This window comes from Triticum dicoccoides, chromosome 1A, assembly GCF_002162155.2.
Source record: "Triticum dicoccoides isolate Atlit2015 ecotype Zavitan chromosome 1A, WEW_v2.0, whole genome shotgun sequence".
Classification (NCBI taxonomy): domain Eukaryota; kingdom Viridiplantae; phylum Streptophyta; class Magnoliopsida; order Poales; family Poaceae; genus Triticum; species Triticum dicoccoides.
In genome coordinates this window covers 348,179,916-348,191,664 of record NC_041380.1, presented here as the reverse complement: position 1 = coordinate 348,191,664, position 11,749 = coordinate 348,179,916, and the positions used below count along the sequence as shown (strand labels likewise).

The window sequence follows — 11,749 nt, the reverse complement described above, 5'->3', positions numbered from 1 at the left end:
ATATTCTATGAAGATCTTTATCGGTCAAACCGCATAACGATACACGGTGTTCTCTTTGTCATCGGTATGTTACTTGCCCGAGATTCGATCATCGGTATCTCAATACCTAGTTCAATCCCGTAACTAACTCATTAGTCACACTGCTTGCAAGGCTTATAGTGATGTGCATTACTGAGAGGGCCCAGAGATACCTCTTCGATACACAAAGTGACAAATCCTAATCTTGATCTATGCCAACTCAACAAACACCATCGGAGACACCTGTAGAGCATCTTTATAGTCACCTAGTTACGTTGTGACATTTGATAGCACACTAAGTGTTCCTCCAGTATTCAGGAGTTGCATAATCTCATAGTCATAGGAACATGTATAAGTTATGAAGAAAGCAATGGCAACAAACTAAACGATCATCGTGCTAAGCTAACAGATGGGTCAAGTCAACCACATCATTCTCTAATGATGTGATCCCGTTAATCAAATGACAACTCTTTGTCCATGGCTAGGAAACTTAACCATCTTTGATTAACAAGCTAGTCAAGTAGAGGCATACTAGTGACACTCAGTTTGTCTATGTATTCACACATGTACTAAGTTTTCAGTTAATACAATTCTAGCATGAATAATAAACATTTATCATGATATAAGGAAATATAAATAACAACTTTGTTATTGCCTCTAGGGCATATTTCCTTTAGAAAAAGGGCAAGGGAAAGAAATAAAACTTCAAAAAGAATGGCAAGCAAGTTGCCACTCCATGAAGAAGCCCAAAGATAGACCCAAGCCTGAAAATGAGTGCTTCTACTGCATAGGAAATGGTCACTAGAAGTGGAACTGCCCTAGATACTTGGCAGATAAGAAGGATGGCAAAGTGAACAAAGGTATATTTGATATACATGTTATTAATGTGTAATTTACTAGTGTTTATAGCAACCCCTCGGTATTTAATATTGGTTCAGTTGCTAAGAGTAGTAACTCAAAACGGGAGTTGCAAGACAAACAGAGACTAGTTAAATACGAGGTGACGATATGTGTTGGAAGTAATTCCAAGGTTGATACGATAACCATCGCACACTCCATCTACCTTCGGGATTAGTGTTGAACCTAAATAAATGTTATTTGGTGTTTGCATTGAGCATGAATATGATTAGATCATGTTTATTGCATTACGGTTATTCATTTAAGTCAGAGAATAATTGGTGTTCTGCTTACATGAATAAAACCTTCTATGGTCATACACCCAATGTGAATGGTTTATTAAATCTCGATTGTAGTAATACACATATTCATAATATTGATGCCAAAAGATGCAAAGTTGATAATGATAGTGCAACATATTTGTGGCACTGCCGTTTAGGTCATATTGGTGTAAAGCGCATGAAGAAACTCCATGCAGATGGACGTTTGGAATCACTTGATTACGAATCATTTGATACTTGTGAACTATGCCTCATGGGCAAGATGACTAAAACTCTATTCTCCGGAACGGTGGAGCAAGCCACTGACTTATTGGAAATAATACATACCGATGTATGTGGTCCGATGAGTGTTGAGGCTCGCGACGGGTATCGTTATTTTCTGACCTCCATAGATGATTTGAGCAGATATAGGTATATCTACTTAATGAAACTCAAGTCTGAAACATTTGAAAAGTCCAAAGAATTTCAGAGTGAAGTGGAGAATCATCGTAACAAGAAAATAAAGTTTGTACGATCTGATCGAGGAGGCGAATATTTGAGTTATGAGTTTGGCCTTCATTTAAAACAATGTGGAATAGTTTCACAACTCACGTCGCCGCCTGGAACACCACAGCATAATGGTGTGTCCGAACGTCGTAATCGTACTTTATTAGATATGGTGCGATCTATGATGTCTCTTGCCGATTTACCATTATCGTTTTGGGGTTATGCATTAGAGACAGCTGCATTCACTTTAAATAGGGCACCGTCTAAATCCGTTGAGACGACACCGTATGAACTATGGTTTGGCAAGAAACCTAAGATGTCGTTTCTTAAAGTTTAGGGTTGCGATGCTTATGTGAAAAAGCTTCAGACTGATAAGCTCGAACCCAAATCGGAGAAATGCGTCTTCATAGGATACCCAAAAGAAAATGTTGGGTACACCTTCTATCACAGATTCGAAGGCAAGATCTTTGTTGCTAAAAATGGATTCTTTCTAGAGAAGGAGTTTCTCCGGAAAGAAGTGAGTGGGAAGAAAGTTGAAGTTGATGAGGTAATTGCACCTTCTCTCGAATTGGAATGTAGCTCATCACAGAAAACCGTTCCCGTGATTCCTATACCAACTAGAGAGGAAGCTAATGATAATGATCATGAAACTGTAGATCAAGTTACTATCGAACCTCGTAGGTCAACCAGAGCATGTTCTGCACCAGAGTGGTATGGTAATATTGTTCTAGAAGTCATGTTACTAGACCATGATGAACCTACAAACTATGAGGAAGCAATGATGAGCCCAGATTCCACAAAATGGCTTGAGGCCATGAAATCTGAGATGGGATACATGTATGAGAACAAAGTATGGACTTTGGTTGACTTGCCCGATGATCGGCAAGCCATAGAGAATAAATGGATCTTCAAGAGGAAGACTGGCGCTGATGGTAATGTTACTGTCCACAAAGCTCGACTTGTCGCAAAAAGGTTTTCGACAAGTTCAAGGAGTTGACTACGATGAGACTTTCTCACCCGTAGCGATACTTAAGTCCGTCTGAATCATGTTTAGCAATTGCCACATTATGAAATCTGGCAAATGGATATCAAAACTGCATTCCTTAATGGATATCTCACAGAAGAGTTGTATATGATGCAACCAGAAGGTTTTGTCAATCCTAAAGGTGATAACAAAATGTGCAAGCTCCAGTGATCCATCTATGGACTGGTGCAAGCATCTCGAAGTTGGAATATACGCTTTTATAAGTCGATCAAAGCACATAGTTTTATACAGACTTGCGGTGAAGACTGTATTTACAAGAAAGTGAGTGGGAGCACTACAGCCTTTTTGATAAGTATATGTGAATGACATATTGTTGATCAGAAATGATGTGGAATTTTCTAGAAAGCATAAAAGTATAATTGAATAAGAAGTTTTCAATGAAAAACCTCGGTGAAGCTGCTTACATATTGGGCATCAAGATCTATAGAGATAGATCAAGATGCTTGATAAAAATTTCAATGAGTACATATCTTGACAAGATTTTGAAGTAGTTCAAAATGGAATACTCAAAGGAGTTCTTGCGTGTGTTGCAAGGTATGAAGTTGAGTAAGACTCAAAACCCGACCACGACAGAAAATAGAAAGAGAATGAAAGTCATTCCCTATGCCTCAACCATAGGTTCTATAAAGTATGATATGCTGATATTGTACCTTGCCATGAGTTTGGTAAGGGGGTACAATAGTGATCCAGGAGTGGATCACTGGACAACGGTCAAAGTTATCCTTAGAGGAGTAAGGAAATATTTCTCGGTTATGGAGGTGATAAAGAGTTCGTCATAAAGAGTTACATCAATGCAAGCTTTGACACCGATCTGGATGACTCTGAGTCTCGATCTGGATACATATTGAAAGTGGGAGCAATTAGCTAGAGTAGCTCCATGCAAAGCATTGTAGACATAGAAATTTGCAAAATACATACGGATCTGAATGTGTTAGACCCTTTGACTAAACTTCTCTCACAAACAAAACATGATCACACCTTACTACTCTTTGGGTGTTAATCACATAGCGATGTGAACTAGATTATTGACTCTAGTAAACTCTTTGGGTGTTGGTCACATGGCGATGTGAACTATGGGTGTTAATCACATAAAGATGTGAACTAAATCGCATGGCGATGTGAACTAGATTATTAACTCTAGTGCAAGTGGGGGACTGAAGAAAATATGCCCTAGAGGCAATAATAAAGTTGTTATTTTATATTTCCTTATATCAAGATAAATGTTTATTATTCATGCTAGAATTGTATTAACCAGAAACTTGATACATGTGTGGATACATAGACAAAACACAGTGTCCCTAGTAAGCCTCTACTAGACTAGCTCGTTAATCAAAGCTGGTTAAGTTTCCTAACCATAGACATGTGTTGTCATTTGATAAATGGGATCACATCATTAGGATAATGATGTGATGGACAAGACCCATCCGTTAGCTTAGCATATTGATCGTTCAGTTTTATTGCTATTGCTTTCTTCATGTCATATACATATTCCTTTGACTATGAGATTATGCAACTCCCGGATACTGGAGGAATACCTTGTGTGCTGTCAAACATCACAACATAATTGGGTGATTATAAAGATGCTCTATAGGTATCTCTGAAGGTGTTTGTTGGGTTGGCATAGATCGAGCTTAGGATTTGTCACTCCGAGTATCGGAGAGGTATCTCTGGGCCCTCTTAGTAATGCACATCATAATAAGCCTTGCAAGCAATGTGGCTAATGAGTTAGTTGTGGGATGATGTATTACGGAACGAGTAAAGAGACTTGACGGTAACAAGATTGAACTAGGTATCTTCATACCGACGATCGAATCTCAGGCAAGTAACACACCGATGACAAAAGGAATAACGTATGTTGTCATTACGGTACGACCGATAAAGATCTTCGTAGAATATGAGGGAACCAATATGAGCATCCAGGTTCCGCTGTTGGTTATTGACCGGAGAGGTGTTTCAGTCATGTCTACATAGTTCTCGAACCCGCAGGGTCCGCACGCTTAACGTTCGATGACGATTTTGTATTATATGAGTTATGTGATTTGGCGACCGTATGTTGTTCAGTGTCTAAGGTGATATCACGGACATGACGAGGAGTCTCGAAATGGTTGAGAGGTAAAGATTCATATATTGGATGATGATATTCGGACACCGAAAGTGTCCGGGGGTACCGGGTACATATCGTGTCACCGGAAGGGGGTTCCGGGCATCCCCCCGGCAACTACATGGGCCTAATGGGCCAAGAAGGGGACAGGCCAGCCCCTAGGGGGCTGGTGTGCCCCATGTAGGCCAAATTAAGGGGGAAGGAAAGAGGGGAAGAGAGAAAGGAAGGGGAGCAATTCAGCCCCCCCCTTCCTTCTCTCATCCCTCCTCCTTCCTTCCCCCTCCGGATGAATATGGAAGGGGGGAGGCCGAATTGGGAGGCTCCCAAGTAGGATTCCTCCTACTTGGGGCGCCCCTTGGCTGCCTCTCCTCCCCTCCAACCTATATATATGAAGGGGGCACCGCTAGAACACACAATATTGATTCATAGCCGTGTTCGGTGCCCCCCTCCACGCCGCCGGTCATATTGTCGTAGTGCTTAGGTGAAACCCTGCACTGATCACTTAACCATCACCGTCACCACACCGTCGTGCTGACAAAACTCTCTTTCGACACTTTGCTGGATCAAGAGTTTGAGGGACGTCATCGAGCTGAACGTGTGCAGAACTCGGAGGTGTCATACGTTCGGTGCTTGATCAGTCGGAACGAGAAGAAGTTTGACTACATCAACCACGTTGTCAAACGCTTCCGCTTTCGGTCTATGAGGGTACGTGGACACACTCTTCCCCTCTCATTGCTATGCATCTCCTAGATAGATCTTGCGTGAGCGTAGGATTTTTTCTGAAATTGCACGTGACGTTTCCCAACATGTTCAACAGACCGCTGCAATTCAAGAATTCCGGGCAATTGCTATGCCAAATCGCAAAGGAGGTGCAGGATCTAAGGTGTGCAAGGATAGGTGTAGGAGGTTTACAACAATTTGTGAGAGAGCAGCCTTAGTTGAACTTGTGGGAGTCTGCTGGCTTGAATGTTCGCATTCATCGCTAGTCTCTTGTAATTAACTTTCTGCCTTCGATAATAATATGGTACGCCATTGGCGTACTCTTGAAAAAAACAAGACCCAGCGAGTCCGTCCCGTGTGTGACGGTTAGGTTCCCATGTGGTGATCGTGAGGCGTTTCGCCCTTAGTCCAAAGGTGGAAGGAAGAAGTAGCCAGGCAACGATGGAGTTGCACGTCGGTCTCCATGCTTCATGCTGATGACACGCCGCTTTGCATGCTTCACTTGGGGTGTGTTGGAGTTAAATCTGGCAGATCCCTTGGTAGGGTTTCCTATGCTAAGTGTCTTGAAACGATGGTAACAGGGACACAGAGTTACCCTTGTTCTAGCTCTCCCGGGGAGATAAAACCCTACATCATGTTGTGTGCTTTATTGCGTTGGAGTGTATCAGGTGTACAACGTACTGAGAGATTGTAAGTTTTATATCTATGAGCCTGATCCCTTGCCTTATATAGGATACTAGGGGGTCCTAGGGTACATGGATCCTAGTCGGCTACGTACGAGGTAGATTCCTCCATGAATCCAACGTCTTGTCGTCGACGCCACGTCTCTTGGAATCTTCCTTGTATACGCCATGGGTCACCTGAAGTTGCACGGGACGGAACCAACAAGGGGTCCACCGGGTACAAGCAGTGGCGTGTGCAAAACACGACAGCAGAGATGAAATATGCCCCCTTTTTTGGTTCGGTGTCGGGGTACTACACACTCAAAATCCCTATCTACGAGAAGGTTGTTTATTACCCAAATTCAGGCCACTAGAAAGCGTAATACCCTACGTCCTGCTAGGTTATATTGTTGGATGTGATGAATTGAAAGTTACAACGACACACTCTCCTTGCCGAGGCTTGCCAGGCCAAAGAAAGTGTATTCACATGTGGAAGTAAACTGTCAAGAGTCAAACCCTTATCTACGTAGCATGGGCCTCCTTTTATACTCATAATGGGTCAACACAGTGGCTACAATAGTGTATCTATAATACATTTACATTAGCATATCTACCGCATTAAATGTGTGGGTATGTGGCCTCGTATCCCGTTGCCGTGGTGTAGGCGCATGTCTTGTCGTGGCAGGCTTTAGTGACAACAACCTTTTACTGTGACACATCACTAGCGAGGTGTCATGCACATGGTAAAAGGGGAGGTGATTCACCGAGCATGCCACCTAATCTGGTTGGAGGCCTTCTCTCCACTTGATAGCTCAATCCGCACCGCTATAAATCGATACAACTCTACTTGCAGCCTTGTCGTGTAGCTCTACGCCTGTCAGTAGGCGCGTCTGCTATTGACTGGTCATTGCAGGGAACGCGGCCTTTGACGTGGCACTAGTGCTGGAAGGTCCATTGTCGAGAGGCAACCTACTCAAGAAGTTATCTTGGCTTTGACATTGTCAATGGTGTCAGCAGACTTTTCTCAAGGGTGATGATCTTGTGAGTGAATGTCTTCACAAAGATCTGAATCTTGAGGGTCTTTACAGAGATCTACATCTAGAAAGTGAACTCTTCACAAAGTTTTGCATACCACTCATACGCCTCCAACATATCTGTAATTTTAATGTTTCATGCTATTATAGTATCAATCTTGGATGTTTTATATGTAATTATTATTTTTCTTTTTATTTTCTTTGGTTTTTTTCTTTGACTTTTCTTTCGGAGCAGCTCTATGGACTTGAAACATGGGAGATCATCATTCTTTCCTCTCCCAAGTGGTTCAGCATTCTCAAATCTCTTCCAAGATCATGTCATTTCCATTCTAGTCCAAAGCAAAATTCTTTTCTTAGGAACATTCCTTTTTCTATTAAAGGAATAATCCTGTTTGGCCTAGGTTGTGAAGCAACCTATATTTCTGCCTTGCCATTTATTCCCAAAAAATTCTCATAAATTCTTTGGATCATATCTTCCCCAAATATGTTCAAACCTTCCTTGTCCAGCTCACAAATAATTCAGCAATATTCATTCTTCAATTCTGTCCCGAGTGGCAGTTTGTGAAGGAAGTGCCATCTATCTTTTCTTGATTTCTCCCAAACTTCTAGGGCACTCTTTCCTATCCAAATAATTATCTCATGCCAAAATTTAGCTCCATTTTTCTAGCCAATCTTCCTTACGAAAATTCGTAGGAGCTCACGAGCGCGTGCGCTCCTGGTATCGTGCACCATCGAAACTGCTATTGAGATGCGGGATGGCCGGTTTATTATAAGTTGGTAGGTGGTACATGTACGGCATACGAGATGTATGAATGTAGGATACAGAAATAACAGAGGCGGTCATGGACGGACGTTTTAGTCTCAGGCGTCAATGTTGACGGAAGAGCCGTTTGTGATAAATTAAGTGCGCCGTGACCGTCAGTGGACGGAAAGTGGTGGTTGTGCGGTGCAGCCAGGGCATTTATGCCAGCGGTCCACCCACCCTGTCCTTATCTTCTCATTTCCGCCCGACTGCACCTCAGTTCGCCCCCAAATCGAGAACTACGAACCCTAGAGAGAGCTCATGGCGAACGTGAACCAAGTCGCAGATCCGGTTGCGCTGCCTATAGTTCCATGCCCGGATTGTGGTAGGCGTGTGGTGACGTTCGTGGCGAGGACTGGTCAGTTCGAGGGGGAGAGGTTCTACAAGTGTTGTAATCACAATGTAAGAGATTTTCTTTTGTTCTTGATGTGCTTAAGAGTTGATTATTTAATCGATTTCTCATACCAATGGCAGCCGAAGAAAGGTGGGTGCGACTTCTACAGGTGGGAAGAAGCGTACGCCGAACATTTGGCTTCGCTGGGGCCGGCGGCGCCTCCGCTGGCGCAAATCAATCCAGGAGAAAATGAAGTCGGGGGAGGAGGTCAAGGTGGGCAGTTGCAGGCGATGAATGGTGTGGCAGGGGGCCAGAATGGAGCACCGGTTCTCCCGCAGGTGCCGGCGACAATTGATGGTGAAGGATATGTGCATGGTGCGGCGGCCGTTGCTCCTCGTCAGTTTACCATCGCGCTTGACCCTGCATCAATCAATCTGGTGGTGTCAGTTGGGAATATGGCTATTTGCATTGCCATCCTTGTGCTGGTAGTTGCTTCAAGCGTGATGCGCGTGTTTGACAGGGATTAGGCATGCTAATCTGCTGTCGAGGTTTATGTATCCCTACCTCATGTAATGGTAGTGGTTAGGTGTGCTGGTAGTTGCTGCTGGTATGGATTATGGGTGTGTGCTCACCAGATGGTAAGGTTGATGTATGGTAGGTGGTAGTGAGGGACGCCGTCGTATGTGTTCTAGGTATCTGTTATGGGTTGTTTAAGCTTCTGGTTGTACATTTGGTTGGCCCAGTATTAATGAAGTCTTAGTGCTCAACGTAGTGAATTTATTTATGGGTGTGATTTTGATTATAGGGACCAGACGGGTTGTTTGCCTGAACGTTATGCATGTATAGCACGTGGCGGATCGGCAGGACCCAGCGTGTTTGTCCGCGTTGGCTGATGTTTGTATCAGGCAGGTGGGCCCGATCGGTTTTGCTCTCCCAGCTGTGTCTATAGTCAGCTCTCTCTGGAGACGGTGACATTTGAAAGGCTTCGCTCCTCTCCAGGCTGCGGCAATATAGATCGAGATCTCGTCTCAGCAAGAGGAGCTAGAGGTGTGGTGGTACGAGGTCTTGCTGCGTTGATTGCCAAGCCGCCTGTAAGCTGGTCTGGTAAGTGACTTCTAAACTACAGTTGATGCATATACATTTTTAGATGCGTTTGGTTGCGTTTTGGGGTCGAGATTCGCTTCCCTTTTGATGATTTCTTACATTTTATCGACATTTAGATGGACGAAGAGGATGAAGCTCGTGGATCTCCTGGGAGAAGGCCCTGTGGCTGAAGATTTGTCACCTGATGATGTTGTTTGGGCATCAGAAGACTTAGAGGAGCAGCCAGGGTTGACCTCACGTCTCTCGGTGAAGCATGTTGTTGAGGTCGTCCAGAAATTTGATGATTACAAGAGGTGGCTTGTGGTAGAGATCGGTTTCGAGGGAATGCTAAAACTACCATTGCTGAAAAAGATAGATCTGAGGATGAGCGCGTGGGTTATGAGGAAGGTGAAGGTGAAATCGCGCACAATTTGTGTAGATGAAGATCGTGTGATTTTGTTTACGCCAGAGGATTTTCATAAAAATTTTGGGGTCCCTTGTGGCAACCGGGCTGTTCGTGGGAGGGACGGTGAAATCAGTAGCGCAGCAATAGAATTTATAAAGCAGACAATTGGGATGGATGGATCACCTGCTCAAAATCTTACAATTGCAGAAGATTTTCTAAACAGGGATATTTCAGAACAATCTAGCAAGATTGAGAAGGATTGTTTTCAGATTGCATTTGTTGTTTTTGTCATGGGATACCTGTTGTGTCCAAGTACGAAGCATGAGTACAAGGTGATTGATTTTTGGGGTGCTGTGTCTAATCCAGAGTTGATATCACAATTCAATTGGTGCGAATATGTTGTTGATTATCTTATGGCAGCTGTGAGGAAGTTGCAGTCCAAGTATGAGAACAAGGCGCAGATAGTTCATCTGTTTGGTTGCCATCTGTTCTTTCAGGTATAGCGAAAGCGACGGTTGAACTTAAGATAACAAAGAAGACTGCCTGATTTTTTGTTTGTTTGTGTTGTCAATAGGTTTTCGTGCTGGACAACATTGATCTTGGGATTTTCAACATGCAGCATTCTGTGTTCCCTCGCATACAATGCTTTCATCAGAAAAGACTTTGGCAAATGATCTTGATGGCGCGGTGCGAGCAGCAGGGGGTGGTAACATATGTGCCAGCAGCTGTAAGGACTTACGACAGACTTTGCAGATGATGAAGTTTAATTTTTATGTGTCATTTTGTTTTTTGTTCTAATTTTATTTTTGCATGTTGTCAGGTGAGGCCTGCAGATTCAGTGTGCTATACTCGGGCAGTTGCGGCCAGTCCGTCGTGCAGAGGTGTGGCATCAATCCCATCTTCTTCAAAGCAACCAGTGGTAGGGTTAGTTGATACCCCCAATCATGGAGCATCGATGGCTTCTTCAAATGTCAAGACAGGTGCATTCAACTTTCTAGGAGATCCTATGTCAGCAAGTCGGTCAGTCGGTCCCGTTGATTTCAGCAAGTATCTCCCTCAGATTTGCAAAGATGATCCGGTATGTGTGGTCCATGTTTTCTGCATGTGTGGAACGTTTTTCCTATTTTTATTGTGTGACATCCATTCGTTGCTTTCATTTTGCATGGGGTGTAGGTGCTGGAGGAGATGAGCCTCATGTTGAAACAGCACAATGCGAAGTGTATTTTGAGTACTACTATGTTGCGTAACCAGTTGCAGTCCGATATGTTCGCTTTCGCTGAGAAAATGGTTCCGTTTGTAAAAGACCGGTGCAGATGTTGTGCAAAACGAGTATTATCCAAGTGCATTACACTTTCCAGAACTGGTATGTTATTGGTCATTGACTCTAAATTTTGTGGTTTATGGGTAGCTGATTGAATAATAATAGATTATTAACTCATCCTAAAACTGGTATGCTCTGATTTTGGTGCCTCTTGAGTAGTACTAGACTAATGGAGATAGACTAATGTGGATGTGTGTATATAATAATAGGTGAAGAGGAAGGTGGTGCATCACGGGGAGGAGTGTTCGAAGTGGGGCGTCGTTTACAGATGTCTGATGATGAAGGTATATTTTCAGTAGTATGAGATATCTATGTGGATATTTTTAGGTTTTTTCTATTCGGTATGGGAATTCAGGGTTGTATTCACGGGTTCTCAGATGCGCGGGATGGCATTGATGATGCTTATCAGCAAAGAATAAAAAGGAGGTGTATTGTTGAGAATGAAAGTGCAGGATGTCAGTAGTTTGGATGTAAATATGTTATATATTTTTTTGTCGAGAGCGGAGGATATTGAATATATATGTGATTTTTATATGTTGCACTGTACCAGATATAGGTG

General features: G+C 43.1%; 2 protein-coding genes across 2 annotated transcripts; both read left to right on the top strand.

Annotated features, from left to right (window-relative positions):
• The first annotated feature begins 8,240 nt into the window (after positions 1-8,240).
• On the top strand, positions 8,241-9,139 carry LOC119288342. Its single transcript, XM_037568002.1, has 2 exons — positions 8,241-8,448; positions 8,521-9,139. The coding sequence occupies exons 1-2, from the start codon at positions 8,308-8,310 to the stop codon at positions 8,905-8,907; spliced, it is 528 nt and encodes a 175-aa protein (XP_037423899.1). The 5' UTR covers positions 8,241-8,307; the 3' UTR covers positions 8,908-9,139.
• A 141-nt stretch (positions 9,140-9,280) lies between these two features.
• On the top strand, positions 9,281-11,609 carry LOC119353107. Its single transcript, XM_037619699.1, has 7 exons — positions 9,281-9,484; positions 9,601-10,366; positions 10,444-10,596; positions 10,690-10,947; positions 11,043-11,232; positions 11,400-11,474; positions 11,518-11,609. The coding sequence occupies exons 2-7, from the start codon at positions 9,614-9,616 to the stop codon at positions 11,607-11,609; spliced, it is 1,521 nt and encodes a 506-aa protein (XP_037475596.1). The 5' UTR covers positions 9,281-9,484; positions 9,601-9,613.
• The last annotated feature ends 140 nt before the right edge of the window (positions 11,610-11,749 follow it).

Excerpts from the sequence above, each read along its gene's own strand:
- LOC119288342 (XM_037568002.1), top strand. The coding sequence starts at position 8,308 with ATGGCGAACGTGAACCAAGTCGCAGATCCGGTTGCGCTGCCTATAGTT. Across the intron at positions 8,449-8,520 it reads ACAAGTGTTGTAATCACAAT|CCGAAGAAAGGTGGGTGCGA; the intron begins GTAAGAGATTTT and ends TACCAATGGCAG.
- LOC119353107 (XM_037619699.1), top strand. The coding sequence starts at position 9,614 with ATGAAGCTCGTGGATCTCCTGGGAGAAGGCCCTGTGGCTGAAGATTTG. Across the intron at positions 10,597-10,689 it reads TAACATATGTGCCAGCAGCT|GTGAGGCCTGCAGATTCAGT; the intron begins GTAAGGACTTAC and ends GCATGTTGTCAG. Across the intron at positions 10,948-11,042 it reads AGATTTGCAAAGATGATCCG|GTGCTGGAGGAGATGAGCCT; the intron begins GTATGTGTGGTC and ends CATGGGGTGTAG.